Source organism: Manis pentadactyla, chromosome 9 (assembly GCF_030020395.1).
Source record: "Manis pentadactyla isolate mManPen7 chromosome 9, mManPen7.hap1, whole genome shotgun sequence".
Taxonomy (NCBI): Eukaryota; Metazoa; Chordata; class Mammalia; order Pholidota; family Manidae; genus Manis; species Manis pentadactyla.
The window spans coordinates 123401073-123425087 of NC_080027.1; the positions used below are offsets into that span (position 1 = coordinate 123401073).

The 24015-nt window shown below is 55.2% G+C and overlaps 1 protein-coding gene across 18 annotated transcripts in view; it reads left to right on the plus strand.

The window, feature by feature from the left end:
• PLEKHA6 (pleckstrin homology domain containing A6) overlaps positions 1-24015 on the plus strand; it is a 130804-nt gene that overhangs the window by 80503 nt on the left and 26286 nt on the right. For 13 of the 18 annotated variants that reach the window (XM_036909653.2, XM_036909656.2, XM_036909661.2 and 10 more), the window contains 6 exons: positions 11022-11102; positions 11763-11877; positions 16661-16765; positions 17425-17497; positions 20231-20331; positions 23700-23902. In XM_036909653.2, coding sequence (XP_036765548.2) covers positions 11022-11102; positions 11763-11877; positions 16661-16765; positions 17425-17497; positions 20231-20331; positions 23700-23902 — 678 coding nt within the window. Of the gene's footprint in view, positions 1-90; positions 111-11021; positions 11103-11762; positions 11878-16660; positions 16766-17424; positions 17498-20230; positions 20332-21100; positions 23253-23699; positions 23903-24015 lie in introns of those variants that run through there. The other 5 variants (XM_036909646.2, XM_036909665.2, XM_036909659.2 and 2 more) reach the window with 4 other exon arrangements.

Sequence of the window (24015 nt, forward strand, 5' to 3'; positions counted from 1 at the left end):
CGTGCCAGTCTTGAGGGCAGATTTGAGAAAGAAGGCAACCCCCCCCCCGTGGCTTTCAGCTGTGGTGCTGCCTTGCCTGGGCTGTCACAGGCAAACAGAAACCGGGCACGGTAAGGGGGAGGTGCCAGCCGCGGGACCCACAGGGCAGGAGCACGGCCTGGCCCCCAAGTTTCTGGGCACGGGAGCCAAGAAAGAGGAGGAAGTAGCGACTGGGAGCAGCGGGGCCACCTGCGCTCTCTGCCTTGTGTTAAGTCCGCCACGGATATGACTGGCCACCCTCGGTGCCCACGCTCCCAGGAGGAGCAGCACAGAGGCACTGGCCCTCTTGGCAGGGCGGTTTCATGGGTGCTCAGCGGCTTGGTTTAATGCTTTGCTGTTACCATCCTGAAGTTTGCAAGTTTTGAACCAAGGGCCTGTGAATTTTGTAGGCTGTGCCCTTCCCAGGCCCAGGTGGAAGGTTGCTGCCGCGGGGTAATTGTTCCTTTGCCCCAACAGCTGTAGGCAGACTCGTCAGCTACTCAGGTGACCCCTACCAAGGCGGGCTTCCGGCCTGGCCGGGGCCAGCACGGTGTCTCTTCCCTGTCCTCCTTTCGCCTCCCCAAAAGCATTCTGTTCCTCTTTGTCGCTGCTCCCCGTCCCAGTCTTCCTTCAGAGCTGCTGCGTGGCCGGAGGACAGGGGAGGGGACAGTGTCCCTTCCCTGGCTCCCTGCCTCCTCCTTTCCTGTTTCCTCCCCTCCCAGGCCCCTCTTTCCCTTGTCTGGGGTCCAGGCTGGGAGCACCTCTTCTGTAACGCCGAGATCGAGAGACACGCTCTGGCACCTGCTTCTTGTGCTGTTTGCTCAGAAACAGGTTGTTTCCCCGGGGTCCCCACAGCCGCAGGTTGGGTGGGAGGGGGAAGGGGCAGGGAAGCTGGACGCCCAAGTCGCTGTCCCTGGTAGCGGCTCCTCTCCCTCTCCCGCTACTCGCCACCTCTTCCTGCTCCGGGCCAGGGGCCCGGGCCTGCAGACAACCTCTCCCCTCTTCCCCCTTCAGCCTCGCCCGACTCGCTAATCCAAGAAGGGAAAGGAAGGCAGGGGCCGGGACAGCCCCCGTTCTTCCGCCTCCCAAGCTGCCCTTTAACCTTTCCCAAAGGCCTCCCCCAGGCCTGCCCCCAGCAGGGCTGTTAGTGACATATTTTCAAACCCTGGAGGGGCGTCCTGTGCCCGTGACTTACAAACAGTGGCTTACCCAAATTAATGTTGGTTGGACTTTAGAATGTATCGTTTCATTTAAATTTTAACTTGTGGGTGGCAGCAGACAAAGGGAAGTCTTTTTGGTTTAGCTGAGGACTGTAAGGGCTCTTGCGTTCCCTGAGGACAGCCTATCAGCGACGGAAGGACAAACCGCTTTGGAATTAAATGAATGGAATCCAAAAATACGAGAAGTGGAAGGTGGCTTAGAGAGCGTGTGGCCCAGCGCTGTTCTATTGCGGTGGGGCATCCGTCCAGTAGGGCAGCCCTGTCACTCTGACTGTTGAGCCACAGTGAAATGTGGCTGGCAGGACCGAGGACCTGAACTTATGATTTTGTTTAATTTTAATTATTTGAAAGGCTAGTGGCTGTTCAATTGGATGGCACTGATTTGGGATAGTGCTACTTCTTTTTACTTCTGTATTTAATTAATGAGTATAACATCAGCCACTTACTAAGCAACTGTTACGTGCCAAGCATTCTCCTGTATGCTTTAAATATGTGATCTTGTTCAGTCCTCACAGCAACTCCGGTATCACCACCATCTTACAGATGGGCAGACTGAGACCCAGAAGGGAAAAATGGTGTGTACTGGTCAGCCACAGAGACTGCTGACGCTGGGCCTCTGCTCAAGCCCTCTTCCTTAAGGGTATTCCACACACTGTCCCTTCTGTGTCTCTGTGGACAGCTTTCTTCACAAGTTCTCCAACTCTTCCCCTTCCAGATCTCACTCTTCCTCTCTGGGATGTCAGGGGAGCTAATGATGACCATCCTCAGTCCACAGAGGGCAAGGATGGCTACGGCTTTCCCCAGACACAGCCCTTTTCTGGCAGGTTCCACCGGCCACCCATGTCCCCAGGCTCCTGTGGCTTCTCCCTGCAGCAGACAGCAATCTGGGGAGAGTCCTCTGCCCTCAGAGCCCTTGGCAAGCTCCCCAAGTACATGGGAATTTCCAGACTCCTCACTCCTGGCAAAAGGAGGTGTTCAAACTTTCCCACAATCCATCTGTGTCCTGGCTTGCCCGTTACTCCCTGTCCAGGAGAGACAGCAGCTGAGCCCTCCCTGGGGAAGCCAGGCAGACACGTCCCCCTGGGCAGGTAGGGAGCACCTAATGCTTGAGCTCCACTGCCACGCCTCCTGCCCTTGCCACCCTCCCCCCATACTGCCCCCAAGGTGGGGCTCCTTCTAACAGCGACTGCCTAGTCTCCTCCTCTGCAGCTCTCATTGATTTATTGCCCTCCTCTTCCCCAGACAAAGCCCCTGCTTTGTAGGCTCTTATCAGAGTGGCCTGGCCAGTAGGGAGGGGCGAGGGAGCAGAGGGGCCTCGGAGCAGATGGAAGCTGCCTTGTGTCCCCGAGTGAGAGGGATTGCAGGCTGAGCTCTCCCGCCTCTCTCCCTCACAGCTCAGCACCCCAAAGCAGAATGGCACATGTCCCCTCCTCCTGGGGCAGGCAGGCCACTGAGCTGCCTCTAGATACTCTGTCCAACAGCCACTCGGTTCCTACTGTGCGTGGGGTGCTGGCCAGGGCAGGGCAACAAAGAAGGCCCGGCTACAGGCTGTCTGTATGTGGCTGCCCTCGCACATCTCTGTGCCTAGGCAGGCGTTGCCAACGGAACACTTACGAGGACCGCCCACCCCACATCACAGTCCCCAGACGCCCCCGGGGCTTCCAGCGAGAGCTGGTGCTGTCATCCCTGGGTTCTTGCTGCAGGCCTTGCAGAGCCCGAGTCCCCCCAAACCACAAAACTCTCCCTTTCCTTCCCTGGAGACAAGGACTCAGGTTGGACAAGTAGCAGGGACTGGGGGCAGCCATGGAGAGGGATTCGTCGTACCTCTCCCGTCGCTCTAGCTGGAGCCCTGGCTCCCAGCCTCCCTGACTCTGAATGGGCTTTGCTTCCCTCCCAGTGCAAGGACCAGAGACCATGTGAGTGTGATCACTCCCTTTGTTCTGTACCCTCAGAGCACCGTCGCCTTGTGCCTCTGCTGTCTAGTCTGGTTAGACATGGCATCACTTACTGCCATTGTTTTAGTGTTAAGACAAGGAATCAAAGGCATGGAAAAGCCTGACCCTCCCAGATTGCTTATTTGGGAACCAAGAAGGCCTTTGTAGCATTTGAGGGTGTGGAAATAGGGACATCAGCCCAGATGCATTACTCTCCAAACACTTTGTAAAATTCCTTCTCCCGGGGTGGGGTGGGGTGACTGCTCTCGGGGGGGGGAACCAGAACTGAATATGCTGAGCTAGGAATGAAGAGAGCCGCTTCCAAAGGCCTCCCCAAGTCTGGAACTGGACAGCTGGGCCGCCTCAGCCTCTGCAGGGCAAGGGTTTGGGATGCAGCTCCGAGCTAGGGGGAGAAGGGGTAATTAATGATTACCCTGCTCCGTTGCCCTGTGGGACTCTCTCCCATGGCTGACTGTCAGGAGAAGGCAACTTGGAGGCTGAGGGGAAGGGCCTGGGGCCTTTTTCCGTCTGCCTCTAGCTGGCCTAGCTGGGGGGTCACTCGGGTGGCTGAGAGAAGGAAACTAGGGCTGGAGGTGCAGGCAGCTCCTTTTCCTCCTCCGTTCACGTCCTCTTCCCTGAGCAGGGAACCGAACAGAAGCACGAGGCCGAGGCGTGGGCAGGGCCCAGGTTGCCGGCTTGCCCCAGTTCTCCAAGCTGGGTTAGGGTGGCCTGCCTCCCCTCCTGCCCGTGATGACTGCCAGGTCCCAGAATCACAGTTCTTAACACTTGGAAGGGCCGCCCGTGTCCCGACATTAAGGAACAGCTACCCCAGGAGCGACATTTAATAATTTATAACCAGAAAGGACCCTGGTCTGGAGTCCTGGAGTGCCTGTGGGGCCCTGGGGCGGGGGGTAGGGAGGGCCACTCCAGGGGCTCCCTGGGGCAGTTCTTCACCGACCCGCAAGGAAGAATCCCGACATTACAGTAACCGGCACGGTTATGCCGAATATCCACCCAGGTTATCTTCATTTTTCAGAAGACAGATGAAATTCCGTAAAGGAAGATAGTCAGTTTGAAGATAAGGTGATCCAAGCTAGGGTAAAGATCAGCATGAAGATTCCGTCAAGGTCCCTTGAGTGAGGTTCACATTCTCTCTACCACGTGGCACGTGTGCACTCGCACACACACAGACACACACATGCACACACACCACACAGACATACACGTGCGCACATGCAGACACATGCACACACACACGGAATCATTACCCAGACTGGAGACTGCACAAGAGTACCCCCCCTTACTCTGCCATCATAGGCTTTCCTGTTTCCTATTATAGGAATCAAAAGAAGGCGCAGGGCTGTGGCTAGGAGATGGTGCCGTGAGAGGCAGGGATGGGCATCTGCACAGGATGGAGGCGAGGACGCCCTGTGGGCCCCAGACCTGTGATTTCCATGCCTTGGCCCCCGATCAGCTCTTCTGCTTTGTGTCTGAGGTAGGGGCTGAGCTTAGGAGGCCCTCCCCCTGCATTCCATCCCTGGCTGTATGTAAGCAGTAGGCGAGGACAAGGTGCTTGGGCCCTTTGGGGTGGGGATGGGGGCTGTGAGGTCAGGCAGAGTTAAGTAGGAAGAGGGTCTTATCTCTTAGACACTCAGGTCAGTCACATGGCATTTTAGGGTGTCCCAAGCTTGCTTGGGGGGGCGACATCCTATATTTGCCATTTGGGAAATCACTGCGGCTCAGGAGGAGGGCTGGTGCCAGGCCGGGGAGAGGGCAGGGAGCAAGTTCAAGTGCAAGGCTGGCAGCCAGGCGCTTAGAGCCTGCAGAGTTAGCCTTTTGCCCTGTGGGCAGCACATGGAAAAGATGATGCCCTGCAGAGCCCGTCCCAGGGTATAACCCCCTCTGGCCTCCCGTTTGTGTGGCGGCAGTAAGGAGAACCCGGGGACTGTGTGCGGAAAAGTGGGCTGGGGAAGTGTTTTTCCCTAGGAATGACTGGGGGAGCTTCAGGAATCAGGCCTATCAGGACTGTTGGGCATGTAAAGCAAGTTGGTTTTTAATTGGGACAGAATGCTGGAGCAGATGAAGCTCCTTGGAGATTGTGATGAGGTCCAGAGGGGGCGGCGGAGAGCAGGAGCCGACCTCCCTCCACCGCCTCCACTGTGGGCTGCAGAGATCCTCCCTGGAGTGCAGACAGGCCCCGCTTGGAATCTGAGTGCTGGGGGAGGAAGGACGTGGGAGGGTTGGGCCACAGGCAGCCCTCCTTCCCACACCTCACAGGCCCCTCCGTCTAATGAGCTGTAGTGCCAGAAGCCCAAGGCATCCTCAGGATGGGGAGGCCTGGCCAGGGCTAATTCTCTGTCAGCAGATTGTCAGGAGCTGTGGGAATGAAGCAGCTTTGTGGACGGCAGGTAAGCGAGAGGCGCTCAGAAGGTGGAAGGAGTTGAGCGTATTTCTCTAGTTCAGTATTTATCCCGGTAGGAGCCTGGGTGTGTGTGTGCCTGCAAAAGGTCATGAAGACCCGGGTTGATTTTGCTCTTTTGGCTGCATAGTGCCAGGTATGACTCCAGATAGATGCTGGTTCTTGGGGAGGATGTTTGGAGACGAATCGGTACACGTACTTCCATAACGAGGCTGTCACAGGGACGTAGGGCCTGGGTGTGTCTTGCACTGTAGAAAAGCCCTAACTCGAGGGAGAGACAAATGCTTGGAAGGTGGAGAGGATCTGCATCTTTTCGCTGCAGTTTATTGGTTTGGGCACTTCTGGAACGCCAGCGCCTAGACGCCCAGACGCCCAGAGGTCCTGCCCCATACAGTCTTTTTAAGCCTGAGACTGGGCGTTTTCATTTTCTACCTCTGGCACCTGGCTTTTTTCTTGATTTGTTTTTAAGCAGACTGATTATAGCCATTATCTCTTATGCATAAAACATTTCATATTTTGAAAGTCCATAGCTATAATTTCATAGAATTAGAAGGTACCTCATTAGCACATGAGAAGGCTGAGAGCCGTAGAAGTCAGGTCCTACTGCTAATTCATGTTGGGTCTTGGACTGAAAACTTAGTCCTACTAAATTCTCTTTCCACTGAGAGCAGTCACTGGGGCCACCCGCGCAGGTACAGTGGATAAGGTGACCACCTAGTGGACAACCCAGGAATTTAGGGATGCTCCTGCCTCCATCACAAAATCTCCTTTCCTCCTTGAGATTCTCCCTTTCCTTGGGTGGAGGTTGGGAGGTTCATTTGGAGATGTATTCATAACCGTTTGTCCTTGAGCAGTGAAGGCCTTTGACATCCCAAAAGGAAAGGAAAGGAAAGACGAGAGAAAGCTGATTACCTGTCTTTGTTTCCCTTCTGTAATATTCTGCACCCTGTAAGTTCTTCCTGCTGTCCAACCTAAAATAACCTGTCATTTGGTGCAGTTTAGCGGCAAAGGAAAAGGCTAGGCCTTCTGTGGACTAGCTTAAACCTGAGGATTTCAGAGCTCTCAACAAGCAGAGGAAACCCCTGAGCCCTTCATTGCTATTCCCTTATCTCCACCGGGCACGGGAGAAGTAATTTAACTTGCAACTTAAGCAAAGGCTGTGGGAGGCCCCTGAGCTCAGCTTGAAGAGAAAGGGGATATTTTTGCCTTCCAGAGGAAGAAAACTCATTTTCCCAATGCACTTCCACCCCCTCCTCCTGTGCAGATGAGCTTAATTTTCTTCCCCTCCTAATGAAGATGGATCAAAGCCAACCTATATATTCAAGGGGGAGCCAGGCAGGGGAACTGAGTTGAGGGGGTGAGGGAGCAGAAACAGAGCATCTCTCATGAAGAGGAAGTAATTAATTTTAAGAGCACGCAGACAGGGAAGCCCTTGGTAATAGAATGTCATATACTCCAAATGCAGGTGGTTAAAAATTAAACCAGAGCATGGGGAATTTGGTCATTCATTCAGCAAATATTTATTGGGCACCTACTGTGTGTAGGTAGAGACCTCCAGCCCGCAGCCAGCAGGGGAGGGCCCAGATCTCCACGACCACAGCAGGGCTCACGTAACTGGGCCCGGACAGGGAGAGGTGGGGTCCAGAAGCTGAAGCCTGTCATCAGGATAAAACATTTGCCCAAGTACCACTAAATGGCTGAATACATTGACCTTTTGGATTTAGGATTTGTTGCCTAAGTATCAGCAGCTGTTGAACCCAGCCATATCCAAACGGCTCGTCTGATCTCAGGCTAAATGATAATGTTGTCCATTTGCTTTTCCTCCACTGATTGCACTGTTCTCTGAGTTCTGTCGGCAGTCCAAAAAATTAAATGAGCCCCTCCCTCTCAGTGTCTGTTGTGATAGCACAGAATTGCCATAACAATAGACCGTGATTCACCAGAATGCCTGGTGCTGCCAGAAAGAACCACCTTGGTCTGAGGGATTCTGTCATCCGAAGACAAAAATGGAATAATACTGAAAGCCAGAGGAGCTGAAATTTGATATCAAAAAAAGAACATCGCGGCAGTGTAAGATAGCAGGCAGTCTGCAACCCCCTTTGCTAGAACCCTTTACAAACAACCATGGCTCTTAATGAGCTTGATTGGCAAGTGGGTGTACCTTAGAGGCAGGGGGATGGAAGAGGTGACCTTCAGAAGGCCCCTGCAGTCCAAGGACGTTGGGAAGAGGGGAGACTTGACCATCTTCAGCCTCTGGAGAAAGCTCCCTTGCCCTGGAGCAGATCTGGCAGTCACCAGCTGGAATTTATCCCATGGCATCTGGGAAGATTTTCAGAAATAAGCATACCATGACTCCCCTCTGAGCCCCACTTGCTGCCCTCTTCCTCAGAAGCTTTGGAAGGAAGCTTTCCTTTCATCTCACCCGAGCAAAGAAGCCGGCTCCTTGCTACCAGCTCAGCTCCACGACGCCCACGCCCACGTGCTCCATCGCTCCTCATCCGCTGGACCACCCCAAGCGGAGGGCCCACAGGCTGGGGCTGTGTCTAAGGGGACAGCAGGGGGACGCCAGGGCGAAGCCTCGTTCCCTCTGCTCCTGCCAGTACACGAAGAAGGCTGGGAGGCTGCGAGGAGACAGGAGGCTAATCAAGCTCGGCGTCCTGACGACGGCAGCCACAGCGCACGAGTCTGGAGCGTCGCCGAACCCTTGTGCCACAGCATCGCAAGGGTCTCTAAGAAGCAAGCCGGTTCCAGCCCAAGGGCCTGGGCTCTGGGCCGGGAGTCAGGAGGCAGGGAGCCCTGTCTTCCTGCAGGGCAGGCTGGCGTGAGCTGCTGCTGTGCACATGGGAACGCAGCCCCAGGCTCCCCCGCCTGCCCGGCCGCTTCGTGTCCTTGGCTCAGCGAGGTCGGAGCACCTGGAAGTTGTACACCTGCTCTGTGTGCGCTGGCCTCTCTGTTTCAGCCTTTCCTCCTTGGGGACCTGAATGGGGAGGATATCAGCCCCTGCTCACTTTTTCTGCCTCCAGCTCTCTGACGAGCAGCATTCTGGCTGAATGCTAAGAAGACACAAGCTCCCTTGGGCAACTGGGACCCCTTGCCACCAGCCAGGGGGAGCCCCTCCCCTTCCCCAGGGCTGGAGCCTGAAGGAGGGGGGCCGGCAAAGCCCGCCTCGGCTGGCCCTGGAGCTTGGCCACGGCGCCCCGAGCCCCGGGACCGGAGGACTTACCTCTCAGAGGGATGGTAGGAGCAGGGTGGCCAGTGGGTCTGCTGAGGCTGCCAAACGGGAGCCAGAGCTGCCAAAAAAATGTTGAAGTTTCGGGCCGATCGACGGATCAGGTAGGGATTTCTTCGGTGGACCGTGGGGCCAAGTTGAGTGAGAGCAGACCGAGCTGGCAGCTCGTTGGATCGGGGGGCTCCAGAGCAAGGGGCCTGCCTGTCACGACCTGCAGAAGGAAGAGCAGTTAGGTCAATGACTGCTGCATTGCAGTGCCTGTGAAGGGGAAGCTATTTTGAAGTTGGTGGCGCTGGGATGGAGAGAGGACGTCATTTGTAGAGGTTGCTGGGTAGGACAGTCTAGGGCAGGGAGAAATCCGCCGTGCCTTGAAAGACTTGTGCCGGCTGACAGCAGACTGAGTGTGCTACTCTGTGTGTGTCTGTCTGCACCAGTGCCTGCAGGGAAGGTTCCAGCAGTGAGCACAGGGAACATGGAGAGCAGACGGGGACTGGGATGCGGGTGTGGGAGGCAGGTGTCCTGTGCCACTGGGAAGGCAAAGACCTTGACACTCTAAGGACCTTTGTTGTCATGGACTGCCTGCCCCCTGAGCCCGAGAAGGGCAGAGCCAGGGATGCAAGGAAACAGCTGCTCTTCCTTGCAACGATCCCCTGCAGTTACAGGGAGCATCCTTGTTGGGTCTGGGAGGGAAGAGGAAATAAAGTTTAAGCAGCTGGAGCAGGTTGTCCACACGCTAGAGTGAGAACCCAGGCCTGGTGGACGCTGGCCAAAGCAGGGTCTCAGCTGGCAAGCCTGGGCAGCAAAACCAGGATTTCCACATGGCCATCACCCCTGCCCACTGTGCTCCTACCTACTCCGCGCCTGGGGATTCCATCTGAACATGACTGGTCTGGAAGCAGAAAAATCACCCTTTGATTTATCTTTACCTTCAGCAGACAGCTCAAGGGCTGGGATGTGTCCTGGGCTATTGAAGAGGGTGTCTCCAAATGGTTAGTTGACCTTTCTCTTGTGCTGAAGGAACTGAGTATAGATCTCTTTGCCCTGGTGCCAGCTGACCCGCTGCTTGCCAGGCAGAGTGCTGGCCCTTTGCTGATGGAGTGTTCATGGGGCCTGGTGTTGGGACCCACAAGCTGCATGCAGCCCGAGGAGGCTCTGTCTGGGCACCTGCTGCTTGGGGTGACCTGAACCTGCTCTGGGCTCTCATAGCATTTCTCAAGATGGCTGGGTGAAGAGGACCTTAAAACTCGTCCAGCCCCCTTCTGACTGGATGTTTGAATCTCATACAACGTCCTTGCCAAGTGGGTCCCCAGCTTGCAGAATCTACGTCAGATGGCTGCGATTTGTGGCTTAGACCCGCTGCACCAGCCCTGCTCCCCTACCTCCCATGACAGCCACTAGGGAGCCAGCCTGACAGTCACTCGGCCAGAAGCGCCACAGCAGGGCCTCCCAAAGGAGCCCCCACCGTTCTGCCCCCCATATGTCCCCGGTCCCTGCTCCCCCCTGCTTCCTGGCAGCCTGACCCCACAATGCCCCACCCCTCTCCCGGGCCAGGGCCTCCCTTAATTAGACCTGACTGTTGAGCCAGCACTGACCTCAGTGCCTGACAGCTCCTGTGGTCTCAGCTATACCAGGTAACCCCTTAAATGGGGAGACCCTGGACTTAGAATGTGGGTGGGTCCCAGCCCAGGCTCAGGAATAGAATTCATGGATTTCTCATTTCAGTTAAAGAAAGAGATGGAATATAAAGCAGTGGAGGGAGCAGTCCAAGGTCACAAGAGAATTCTTTCAGCAAATAATGAGTGAGCAGTTTTCATGTGGCGCACTGGTGGGAGGTGTTCCAGGAGAGAACCCGCCGCACAGGAACCTGTTGGCACCCCCTCCCCACCACCCACATATGCAACCAGGGTGACCGCTGGAAGGGCCGAGTGGGGCTCACTTCCAGCCGCAGGGGCCTCTAGTAAGTAGTTAACCCTGAGTGGTGACGGGTGTCCTCCGCACACCGCCCCCACTGACGGCAGCTGCTTTTTTCTCCAGCCCAGCGCACCACCGGCCCCCCCGGATCCCACCACTGGAAGGCAGCGGGAGGGACAAGTGCCTATGTGGTCACCCAGCCCTGTCGCCGCCCAGAGCCTGTCCTCCCTTTGGCTTGCATCTCTGCTTTCTGCATTTTTACCACTTCTTTCTCTTTATTGCCTCTACAGCCACAATGAAAGACGGAACACATTTCTACACCCAGTGACTGGCCAGGTCCCAGGGGAAAACAAAAAATTCGACTTGAAAACGTACGTTTGCCCCAGCTTGCTGCCTAACCTTTCCATCCTTGACTGCCACCGTCTGCTGCCACTTTGCAGGTGGGAAGGGGAAGGGAAGAAGGGGATGAGCCAAGCAGAAGGGGTTCAGGGCCGCTCACCTCAGTTCTGAGGACCCGAAGCTCCTGAGACCCATGTGGCTTGACACCCTCATCCTCTTTTCCCAGAATCTAGCAGATGTCAGGTTAGTGCGACCCGCAGGTTGAGCCAAGGAGTGAGACAGTCTGGGGTTGGCACGTCACCCAGAGGCCTGGGAGGGAATCCGATATAACCATGAGGGCCAAATGCTAATTCCTCTGACTGTGGATCTTGGCTCAGTGAATGAAAGAAGAAAATATAATTAAATGACTCTTGTAGTCCCCCGGGCCTTTGTGTCTTTCAAATTAGAAGGAAGGGGAGTCCTAGGGTCTAGTTTTTTAAAATAAGTTTATAGAAAAACAGGAGGAAAATGTTCAGGGTTATAGATACAATTTAAGAAGAGAGGAGGCTGCCGCTGAGATGACCTCTTGACAGCACTTAGGGGATCTACGCCTGTGCTGCCGCTGAACAGGGGGCAGGGCGGGAAAAGGGGCAGGGGCTGTCCGCCGTTTCCTGGCTTTCACTGGTCTTCTCTTCTGGTCTACTTGAAATCAGATCGGCCTTGGACATGTCCAATAAGGCAGGTGGCAAACGCCCGGCCACTACCAACTGTGACTTACCCAACCACAACATGGTGTCCGAGGTCCCTCCAGAGCGGCCCAGCGTCCGGGTAAGTCCAGTCCCAAGGCAGGCTGTCAGGTGGAAATCCTAGGAAGTGTTGTAGCCTGTCCAGCTGGGTCTGCAGGTGCCACGGAGCCGGTGAGGCGATGCAAGGAGGACAACGGGAAGCGGGGAGGGCTCCGACCAGAACCTTGTAAAAGGCTGGCCTCTAGCCCAGGGCTTCCCAACCCTGGCATTATCGGCGTTCGGGGCTGGATGATTCTCTGTAGTGCGGGACTCTCCTCTCACTGTAGGAAATTGAGCCGCGTCCTTGGCATCGACCCACTAGATGCCAGTAGCACCTGCCCTGTGACATCCCAGAATATCTCCAGACATTGTTAGATGGGCCCTGGGGGACAGAGTTGCCCCAGCATCATTGAGAGCTGCTGATTTAGAGGCACAGCAAAAGAAGAATAACTCACGAAGGGCGTGCAGTTGGAAGCTCAGAGGGCGGGGAGGAAGAGAGGCTCAGGGGAGGTGGAGAAGGATGTTGCAGAGAGGTCGGCAAGGTAAGGGCTCAAGTGTCCACGGGCTTCACCAACCTGTGGTGACTGGGGACAGTTCCAAGGCTGTGCTGAGGGCAGAAGGCAAGCCAGACAAGGGCAAGGAGATGGGAGATGTAGAAACACTGATGAGCAGAAACTACTCTCCTGAGAAACTCGACAGTAACGGAGTACTCCGTAAAAGTGGAATTGGACTAGAGCTATATGAGTTAACGAGGATAAATCTTGAAAACATCATGTTGAGTGAAAAGCAAGCTGCAGAACATGAAAAATATGATATCATTTTACGTGACATATACAAACATGAAAAACGAGGCTACCCATTTACAGATAAACTTGCAGTACAAGCTTACTAACTATGGGCAAGCAGACTAATTTTGGGTCAGTAGTTGCCTCTAGGGAGGAAGAGAAAGGTAATGAGATGGGACAGTCCCAAGGGGAGTTTCAGTTCTGTGTGTCATGTTTTATTAGGGAAGAAGACAACATGTAGTGGTGATTTATTCCCTACTTTTCTGAAACATTTGAAATATTTTTTAAAAAGTGTATTTTTAATGAAATTTGACTGTTGGGGGAAATGAGAGGTGGGGGGTGGAAGCCAGAAGTTATGCAAGATGGAAGGTTTTCTTTGTTCATTCTGTTTCATTTCAAAATGTTAGAGGCAGAAGGGAAATGACTCAGTAGATAAGAGAAGGGGGATAGCCAGTGGGTCCCCTTTCTGTGGGGACAGGTGGAGTCCGCCTGGATGGGGAAAGGGCACGCTTCCTGACACTGCTTAAAACCGGTGTGGGAGGCCAGGGTGGGGTGAGGCGGGGTGTCTAGGAAGTCACAGACATTCCTACCTGATGTCCTCAACTTTGGCAGGGAATAGGAGGTAGGGGTTTCTGCTGAGAGGATTGGGTTGGGTGGAGAGGCACTGGAGGCTTGAAAATACGCCCAGGGTTCTGGAGAACAGGAACAGCATTAACAGGGGGCCTAGGAAACCCTGCTCAATAATGCTGAAAAGGTCCTGCAAGGCCACAGACTGCACCTGGGTGGCTCCGGTCCATGGGTGCGCGCGGTGTCCTCCGGCGGTGCTCACAGCGTAACTGTGACAGCAGGGGAGCCAGATGGTTGGATTGACCCAAGGCTGAGGGTCCCTGGGAAGCTGTGGCAGAAAGATAAGGAAGCCAGGGCGCCGAGGGGCTGGCAGGAGAACGGCCGATGTGGTGACGGACAGGCAGCAGCTCCTAGGTGGCCGGAGGTGAAGCTGTGACGGATGACAGCTCAGAGGGAAGGGAAGGACTTGGGGGTCTGCACATTCTTGGGGTGGTACGCGACTCCAGATGGCTCGCCTCAGCCATTCTATGTGGATTTTCACTAGTAAAGTTCAGAAAATAATTTGATTTCCTCCTTTGGGTGGTACATTATGATAAAGCCCACTTTCTTCTTTATTTGCTTCTGCAAGTATTTACTGAATGCTTGCCATTGCCAGACACCTTGCTAGGCTCTGGTGATGGGCCTGAACAAAGCAGCTTCCTCCGTGCGTTGCGCTCACAGTCTAGCGAAGGGGGCGGAGCCAGCCATTCCACTGTGGGGTGACAAGTGAGACGATGAGGGCGTACAGAGAGGGGGAGCAGCTTACGGCTCCAGGGACCAGGGAGGTTTCGTGCAGTAGGGGTCCTGCTCTAGGCTTTGAAGGGTGAGCCGGGATTTGTCAGTGGACAAGGGAGGTGGGGCTGCCCCCATCCCCCTGGGGAGAGCAAGGTGAGAAAGGCCCAGGGGGGTGGGACAGGACCACTGAGCCTGGCATGGTCAGCGGCGGGCCCTGCCTGGCAGAGTGACAGAAGGTGGGCTGTGAGCCTGGCCAGATCTTACAGACCTATCCTTGTGTGCTGTGCTGAGGAATCTGAATTCCCTTCTAAGTGATTAGAGGTAGTAAGAAATTTTAAGCAGCAGAGTGATGTGATTATGTTGTGATTTAGAAAGATAACCTTAGTTCATTGCAGAGGGCGGACAGCAAGGAGAGATGATGACCTACCCAGCATAACAGTGGGGTTTTGAAAGAAAAGATCAGATTTGAGAAACAGTAGGCAGATAGACTCATCAGGCCTGCGTAAGTGGTTGTTTAAGGAGAACGGAGGGAGGAGGGAGCAGTGGAAGGCTGTTCAGAGTTTGGGTTTGGGTGCCTGGGTGCAGTGTGCTACCAGTCACCAAGATGAGAAATACCCAAGAGCACTTTGGCCAGAAAGAGGGTGAGTTTGGCTTTGCACGTATTTAATCCTGGTTAGCCAACCAGTAACAAAATGAACTGGGGCTTGGAGAGAGGTCTCAGCTGTAAATTAGAGAATTCTCAGCATCTTGCGGGTAGGTGAGGCTGTGGGAATAGATGATATGGATCTAATAGGCACAATGTTTAATGAGAAAAACGGAGTAAATAAAAGTTTGGTTGGGGCCCACTGACACTTAGACTAGAGGTGGAGGTTGAGAAGCAGAGACCACAGGCGGAGGTATTGAAAAGGAAAGCATCGTGTCACAGAAACCGGAAGGGGCCAGCAGGACGGAAAGGTTAATATTGCCCAGTGCCTTAGATTAGTCAAAGACGGAGCAACCTCCATTCAGTGACGTGCCATGGCCATTTCAGAGAAGAAGTGGGGGGGGCTTAGGAATGAAGGGGAAGAGGTGGCCAGGACTCTTCCCAGTAAGTAGCCTGTTCCTGAAGAGAAGTGCCGAGAAGGAGGGAAGGTGTGACCTTGACAGCCGGCAGTGGCTGGAGGCTTACGGGGGAATTCCAGTGTGTGTGGGTGCGTGAGAAAGAGAGACAGAGACAGACAGATGCTTGAAGGTGGAGAGAACTGAGCACCGTCCTCAGGAAAAGAAGCCAGAAAAGAAGGGAGAGTTGAAGATAGATTTAAGAGGAGATATTGGTGAAGCAAAGTCTCAGAGCAGACGGCGAGTGGGATGATGGGTCTGCCTTGGGAAGGAGGAAAATGCCCCTCCTTTCGACATTGGAGGGAAGGAGGCAAAGGTAGTGGTGAGGGCAATAATTTTCTAGGTAAAAGGGTGTGAAATTGAGGAAGTATGTGTGGGATCACGTCAGTTTTCTCTGTGTAGGAGGAGCCGGGTCCACTGTAGAGAGGCAGACGGTGAGGCCGCAGGGCTGGAGAGAGCGGCGAGGGTGTGGGGCCAAACTGCCGTCCGGGCTGAGCCCGGCTGGGGCTGGGCACCGTGGGTCGGCCGTGGCCTCATCTGTACCGCCCTGTGGTCTTCCCTAGCAGCTCCGTAAACTAGTTGTGAGAGCGGGGAGGGTGGATCATTTGATTAATGTGGGATTTGGGGTTTTAGAGAATATCAAGCAGATCTTCTCTACCATTGACACCCAAGCTTTGTAGGGAAATGACTAAAACCAGAAGGTGGCTGATGGATACAGAGGAAAAGGGATGCATTTGGAAGCTGGGGTCCCCAGTGGAGTAGAAAACCTGGTATGGCTGAGCAATGGAGTGAAAGAGCCCAAAGGATGGAAGGTTGTGATCAGAAAATAGAAACATAGAATGAAGAGGTTAGTGGTGAAGTGGCTTGGGTGTCGACCAGGCCTCAGGTGTAGCCGTGGGAGTGAGCGGGTGGGGCTGGGGTGGAGGAAGAGAATTTTGGAACTGAGGACGTCGGAGTCGCATAAAGTTAGGGCACTGGCTGGCTCACCCTCAAGAACAATGCCACAGTGAGAGCAAGACTTAGAATGAAGAGGATGGTCAAAATCCTTAGGCTCTGAACGAATGATCTAGAAGCCGATAGCGACAGAAAGTCTCATCAGGAGATCGGCGTTGCTTCGAGGGGCAGATGTTGCCAGAATGTGGAAGAGTGACGGTGTCCATGTGGCAGTGAGGGGCTGGGAAAACACTGCATATCCCCCCTGCTCTGCGGCATGTTGGACATTTGAGAATGAACAGAACTCTGAGAAATGACGATGGGGCTGAACGGGTTCCAGAGAGAGGCAGAGAGGCAGGACAGTGGAAGGGCAGGCCAGGAGTAAAGCGAAGTCCTTTTTCTCCTCCAAAAAGTCCCCAAGCCCACAGCACTGTGAGAAAAGTAGGACTATTATTTTGAACCCCATTTTAGAGACAAGGAAAAGAGCCAAAGAATTGGAAGGTCATGCCATTAAGTTAGAAGCAGATCCAATATGCACACCTGGTCCTCTCAGCCTCAGGGCACCCCAGGGAATCCTAGAGAGACACAGCTCCACCTCTCGCAGCAGGAGATACAGAAAGGAGTTGGGTGGGGTGGGGAGTCAGGCCGTGTCTCCCTCTGCCTCCCCAGGCCACCCGAGCGTCCCGCAAGGCCATTGCCTTTGGTAAGCGCTCGCACTCGATGAAGCGGAATCCCAGCACACCTGTCACCAAGGCGGGCTGGCTCTTCAAACAGGTGAGGTGCCCCCTGCCCTTCTGCCCGCCGTAACTGACCGCCACTTTCCCCTCACAGCACCGCCTTTCCTCCGTGTATAATATAATAGGGCATCTGTATTTGGTTTGTCCTCCCATGTCCCATTTGGTGTGTCTCTGTGAGTGAACCTCCTAATTTTACAATGGCTCAGACAAGTGTGATTTCTTCCCAAGATCACACAGAAAATTATTGTCCAGTTTGGGCATCAAGCCAGGTCTCCCGATGGGTGGAAGCAGTGACTTGGAAATATGCTGTGTCACCAGCCCAGTCGGAGCACCCCATCGCCCCGTTCTCAGCAGGTCCATCTTGCTGTGAAGGGAGGGGGTGTCTCCCTTAGCCTAGAGCTCTACCAGTTCTGCCTAGGTTGACCTTGCCGCTGTCCCTGCCTCCTCCTCAGTCATTCGGGCTCATCCTGCCCCTTTTCTCTTCCCCGGGGAGGCGCTGAGGCCCAGAATGACAGCACTGGAACGTCACAGGCAATCATTTAGTGTCAGTTCCCTGCATCAGAGGCCTCAAGGGAGTGGCTGCCATTTCTCAGAGGCTGAGCTGCAACAAGGCAAGATGCCCCTGTAGTTGGCACAGGCTTCTTCGGACCGCATCCCCTCTTGCCCTGCCCAGCTCACTGTCCCTCCCGCCCGCAGGCCAGCTCCGGGGTTAAGCAGTGGAACAAGCGCTGGTTCGTCCTGGTGGATCGCTGCCTCTTCTACTACAAAGGTGGGCTTGCCCGGGGCTGGCAGGGTGGCCGGAAGCCGGGGCCCACCTTTCTTTCTCATTCTGCCAGATCACTGGCTGTGTTCTGGATGGACACGGGTGGCGTGGAGGGGTGCAGCTCTCTCTGCAGCCTCCAGTACTGGCGGTGCCACCATGGGGTAAAGACAAAGCTTCTTGCTCACCCCCACACTCACATGGCATTCAGCAATATTTACCAAGGCCTTGCCAGGTTCCAGGCAGAGTGCAGAGCCCTGACTAGCGATTCCATGGGCGAAAGGGACATTCATGACGGTGAAGTTCGCAGGGGGTGGAATGGGGGCCCAAAGGAGGGAGAAGAGGAAGGTCCTTCGTCCCCCCTAGCAGGCCACCTGCTTGTTGGAGCTGGTCTGTGGAGCTGCCTCTGGGCTCACCGGACAGCCTGACCCAGTCGGGGAAGAAGGCGGCGGTCTGGTCTGCTGTGTTCACTGCTGGACCTATGCACCTAAAACTAGTGTGTGGCTCGTAACAGGTTCTCAATCTGTGTCGAATAACTGAACATCCCCCAGTTTCTACCCTCCATCTGCCCTGACACTCACTCCCTACCCTCTCAAAATAAAGGGGTGCAGAGGACAAAGCTCTGGCCACTTTGGTTCAGCCGCCTCCAGGAAGGTATTTTTAGTACACACAGCAGCCTGTGTCCTGGGGGGCGCCAGGGAGCTCACGAGGGGTGGTGACAGTGATGGTCCCGTGGTGCTGATGCAGGGCTACTAGAGGACCAGGTAGACCGGCTTTGTAGCAGGAGAGGCACTTTCCCTTCCTCCACGCCGCAGGGATGGCAGAACCCTGATTTTTCCAGGCCTTCTGGGAACAACTCAGTGAATCATTAACCTTGACAAAAGTTGTACCAGCTGACCCTCCAGAACAATGCTGTCCCTGTGCCTGAGTTGTTGCCACCTGATCCCCAGAGAGAAAAATCAGGAAGGGTCTGCGTATACGGGGTCCAGTCACAGAGGAAACCCCAAGCTTGGGAGAGAAGAATGTGCCCAGGCCAGGCCCCCAGTGCTGGCCCCTGGGCTGGCCGACCCCCCTGAGCCTGAGTGTGGATGCGGCTGCAGGAAGGCCAGGCCCTCTGTAGGAGAGACTGTGGGACGTGCACGAGGGTGGACCCTCCAAAAGCTGGGCTCCAGGGGACTGTGATGGGGCCATTATCCACTGCAAGGTATTCTCAGAAGGCCCCCTAAACACTGCCAACCAGGGAGCCTGTCCCCTCCAGAGGATGGCAGCCTCTGCTTGCCCGAAGCATGGCCCAGGTCCCTCCTGATCCTTCGGCCCAGCCCTTCCTCTGGGCACCATGCTGAGGTCTGCACAGGAAGCTGGACCCTAAGTCGAGTACCTTGTGCAGGCAATGACTCAGAGGAGAAGGGGGGTTGGCGGAGTTTACAGTCTGCAGTGTCCTTCTGAACCCTAACTGAGGGTTTGACAGGGTCTCCAGCAGGGGGAATGAACTATCCCAGGGAAAAGGGAAGGGTCTCACCAAGGCCTCATAGTTGCCCCTCCCCTGTCCACAGAGCACCCTTGCCCTCTCTGGCTTCCTGCTGACAGCTGGGGACCTGCCAAGCTAACCCCTCAGGCTCCCTTGGAGATGCAGGATGAATTACACAGCAGCCTGATTGTTAGCCTGATCCCGGGAGCCCAGAGGGCCAGGAGGCCGTGTAGGCAGGTGTTTTACTGTAGAGAAACGGGGGACGATAAAGAGGAGGGGTGTATGTCAGGAGAGGCCAAAGGAAGCTGCCAGGTGCCCGAGAGGACCTTAGAAACAGTCACCCAGAGGGGCCGGAGCCCAAGGAGGGACTGTCCGCTCGGCCCTGCGCTGTCCTCTCACGAGCAGGCTGCATGGACTGCTAATGGAACCGTCTTGTTTGGGGCAGCAGCATGGTTAGGAATGCTAGCCTGGCAGACTCTCAGACTCTGAGAAGGGACCAGCGGTCACCAGAGTGGGGGGGTGCGGAGGGGGGTGGGGGGAGGGGGTTAGGGCATTATAATTAGCACTTACAGTATAGGTAGGTCATGGGGAAGACAAGCAGTGACTCTGTAGCTTCTTACTACGCTGATGGACAGTGATTACAATGGGGGGGGTACTTCACGATATGGGTGAATGTTGAAATCACAGTGTTGCTCATGTAAAACCATCTTAAGATTGTGAATCAGTGATGCCTTAATTAAAAAAAAAAGAATGCTAGCTTGGGAGTCAGCCTCTTGGGTGCAAAGACCAGGCCACCACTTTGTACTTATGTAACCTTGGATGAGTTACTTAACCCCTCTGTGTCTCAAGACCTCCTTACCTATAAAATGGGGTAATAACAGTCCCTATTTACAGGATTGTTGGGAAAGTTCAATCCGTTCAGGCGTTTAACTTAGAACAGTGTCCAATGTATACCAAACACCCCAAAACATTAGCTGCCATTTACTTGTGCACTAGGATGTAGGCTCCCTGAGTGAGGGGAACTGCCCCGCTCTCATTCACCTCTGTGGTCCCAGTGTCCAGAACGGTGTCTGCTCCCCAGCGGCAGGGCCTCTGCCTGTCGGCCCTCTGCGGAGCACACCCCTGGCGGTTGTGCAGTGGCCCTGAGTGCCTGGCCAATGGTAGGTGAGCAGCAAATGCTTATTGCTATTTCTCACGAGAGAGCTGATATGCTCCTCTCCCCAGCCCCTGCCCGCACACACACGCATCTCACCTGTGCCTCTGTTTACCTACAGATGAGAAGGAGGAAAACGTCCTGGGCAGCATCCCCCTCCTGAGCTTCCGCGTGGCTGCGGTGCAGCCCTCAGACAACATTAGCCGAAAGCACACTTTTAAGGTCAGTGGCCGTCCTCTCCCAGGTCAGGCGGGGGAGGGAGGCCTGCTCTTCTAGAACATGTGGGGATGGAGAAGGATCTAGAGCACCTCCGAGGGAATGCCAAGTGGTGGTGGAGTGAGCAGTAGGCAGGGGCCCCTGGACTCAGTGCAGGCTGTTGTCAGGCTGAGGTGAGGCTGTACCAGTGCCCCCTTCTCTTTTTTCAGGAGTTGGGCAGGTCATTTTTGCCAGGGTGAGCCAGTAGAAATGTGCCTTGGCTTTTCCTGGGGGAGAAATAGTTCTATCCGGAGCCCACAGACCCTCTGCCCAGTGGTCTGGGCCCTGGCACCTGGAAGTCCCTCCCAGCAGAGGCGAGAGCTGTGGGCTGATGAGGTTCCTTCCCTCCTTGGACCCAGCACACCAGACCCCACCCATTAAAAGTACTCAAATTTCAATCTTTAGAGAAAATCAGGGGTTGAATTTCATTACAGTCAAGAAATGCAAACCTCAATAGACAACAGCTTGACAGAAAGGGCCCAGGAAGATGCCCCCGCCTCCCTGCCTGCTCAGCCTCAGTCCTTCCAAACCCCTGGGGGGTCCACACATCAAAGACGGGCCTGCAGCTGGCTCAGCCACCGCCAGTGTTTTTCCACATTAAAAAATTCATGACCCATTACATGATAAAAATCCCATGCCCTATTTATATTTTATGATGCAAAGACCATGGCATCTTTTTCCCTGTGAAAATATAAAATTATGGTATCGGCTATGCATTGTGTTATGCCCTCTTTCCCAAAATTGAGAATTGCTCTCCAAGACCCTGAAAACCTAGAGCTCTGGAGGGAGATGGTAGGACCTGCAGCAGCTCACCCCAGCTCAGGGCCTGCACCTGCAGGTGCTTCGGAGATGCTGCCTCTTCATGTCCTTCAGACCCGTGGCCAGGCCACAGGAAAGAGGTGTGCAGCATACAGAGAGCGCGGAGCTGCTGTGGGAACCAGGAAGGACTTCTCTGGCACATCATTAGTTTCCCACCTCCCGGGGTCCTGTCTGCCAGAGGTGTGAACAGAATGAACAATTAAGGAAACTGGCTCCAGGGAGCCAGGTTCTAGCAGGGGAGATGGGAACATGCTGTTTAACCAACCACAGACAGTCCTGCTAGATGCAGACACACCCCCACACACTCAAACAGCCCATCCCACCCACCCCACCAGACCTGTGCACAGAAACACGCTCCCGCTCAGAGCTCTGCCAGCAGCAGGTGTTGTTGGATCAATGTCCCAAATGACGGTCACACACCTCCACCCAAACCCGCAGATCTCTGGACCACCAGCCCTTCTCCTCCTTTTCCTCCCCTCCCCTCTTTAAAACCCACTTCTGAGGGCTGTGCTCAGTGGCCCGCAAAAGGTTCTCATTGGTTATTGAGTGGCCCTTCCTTCTCCAGGGAAGGGAGAACTGAGACAGATGGGAGGCTGGTCCTGCTGGGCCACCAAGCGAAACCCTGGGATGGCTAATAATGAGCCAGACACCGTGCCTGCCCAGCCTACTGTGGAATACCTTAACCTCCTCCTAACCCAGCCCCCTGGGGGTGCAGGGGACTTCACCCCTTTGAGGCACCACCCTCGATCCTCTGGCCCCCTCCGATTGTCCGGGCTGGCGTCCCCTCCCAGCTCCCCATCGCAGCCCGGCTCCCAGGCCCTCTGCCTTTGCCCTCTAGCCAGCAGGTGTTCTGCGCTGTCGTGCCCTCCTGGTTTCCCTGTGGACGTGTCTTGTCCTCCGGCTTGTCTGTGAGCTCTTCAAGTACAAAACGCATGTCTCTGTTTCCTTGACTGGTGCCCAGAGCAGAGCTCTGCACGCACAGGACGCTTGCTAGGTGCTTAGCAAATTCACTTATCTGCTGCCCACTCCTGCCAGCCACAAGGCCCACCTTTGTCTCTCTATAGCAACCCCACATTTTTCCACTCCAGAGGGCTTGCCTGGGCCCCTGGTCTCCATATCGCCATTTCCACCCCCACCCCCAGAGTGCCCCTTATAGCTTTGCTGGGTTCTCTTTGGCACCTCCCTGCCTCTGCCCACGTGCTGGGCCCCCTGTGGGGGCTGGGGACTGGCATATCCAGAGCAAGGAGGCCCTCTGCCCTGGGCAAGGTGGACACACCCTCCCTGGGTTAGGGCTCCTGCCAGGAAGAATCGTGTGCTGGGGTCAGGCGCTGCGGTGTGCTGGCGGTCTGGCTGGAGAAGCATCTGGACATTGTGGATTTCACGTGAGCCCTAGGGCTTGGTCAGAGGAACCCTGTCTTCTCTCCTGCCAACCCCCAGAGCCTGAGATTTTAGCATCCAAAACATCAGAAGCCAAAATGAGGCTCACATCTGAGACTCATAGTCACTTGCGGACCTCTTGCATTGAGTGGGATAAACAGGGCCACCTGCTTTTGCTGGGAGACTGAAGGTCTCCCCCTGGGGGGATGCTGAGATGCTAGGAAGAACCGAGCGCTGGAGAATCTCTTCTTGGTGGCCTAAAAACCTTGACTTTCACCAGGTAGATACTGCCCCATTAAACAGATACATCAATTAAGGCCACAGCAAAAAGAAAGCTGTTTGTCACTGCAGAGCTGGTCAGGGACAGAGCAGAGAGATGCCCTGGGCTCTCTCCACCACCAGCCCAAACTCCCTTGGCGCAAGCTCTCCCCTCTGTCCTCTTGGTGGGCTGAACTGGGCCTGCTGGGTGCTGTCATCCTCATGGTGACCCCGAGAAGAAGGGATAGTCTGAATGGCTCCCAACTTCCCTCTGCTCCCCAACATTCCTGCCACGTCGTCTCTGTCTCTCCCTCTGGTGTTTGGTTGACCTGTTCTCTGCTTCTTCTCCTTCTGACTGCGTGAGGACCCCTCCTCTGGACAGGAGCTTTCTCCTGGGTTCCTGCCTGCTGCGCCTGCTCCCGGCCACCAACTAGGTAGCGTGCTCTGACTGTCTGTGCCTGCCCCTTGCATGCCCGTGGAGATAGAGGCCTAGCCGTCTCTCTGCAAGGAAGAGACAGTGCTAGCACCTTAGAGGCCACGCTGGGGCTGAGACTAGCATGTGCTCCGGGTGGGGGGGACATCTCTCCCAGACATTGGATAATTGCCCTTCAAATCAAAGATGGAACTCGATGGGACAGTGGGCCTTGTAATTGTCCCTCCTGCTTATAATCACCTCAAGTTGGGCAGGGAAGCTTACCTGGCTATTGGGCTGCCTAGTGGTGTCCAGAGAGCTAGCCAGGGCAGATGCCCAGATGCCAGCTGGTACAGTTGGGCACACTCCTCTCTGGCTCCTGAGCTCCATGTGAGGAAAAGAACTGCAGGTCAAGGGAGTGGTCTGCCTGACCGTCCGTTCTGTGGGTGCGGGTGTCTTCTCCCTACAGGTGACTGTGTGCTGGGTGGATGAGGCCGGGGCCGGCTCCACGCACTGCCTCTCCCCACAGGCCGAGCATGCTGGGGTCCGCACCTACTTCTTCAGTGCTGAGAGCCCCGAGGAGCAGGAGGCCTGGATCCAGGCCATGGGGGAGGCTGCCCGAGTACAGATCCCTCCAGCCCAGAAGTCGGTGCCCCAAGCCATGCGTCAGAAGTGAGTGCCGGGGTTCTGAGCAGAGGCGAGGGCAATGCCAGAGAAAGGAGGTGGGGAAGCACCTGGCTCTGTGCCATCGCTGAGCCCAGCATGTTGGCTGGAACCCCCGAGAA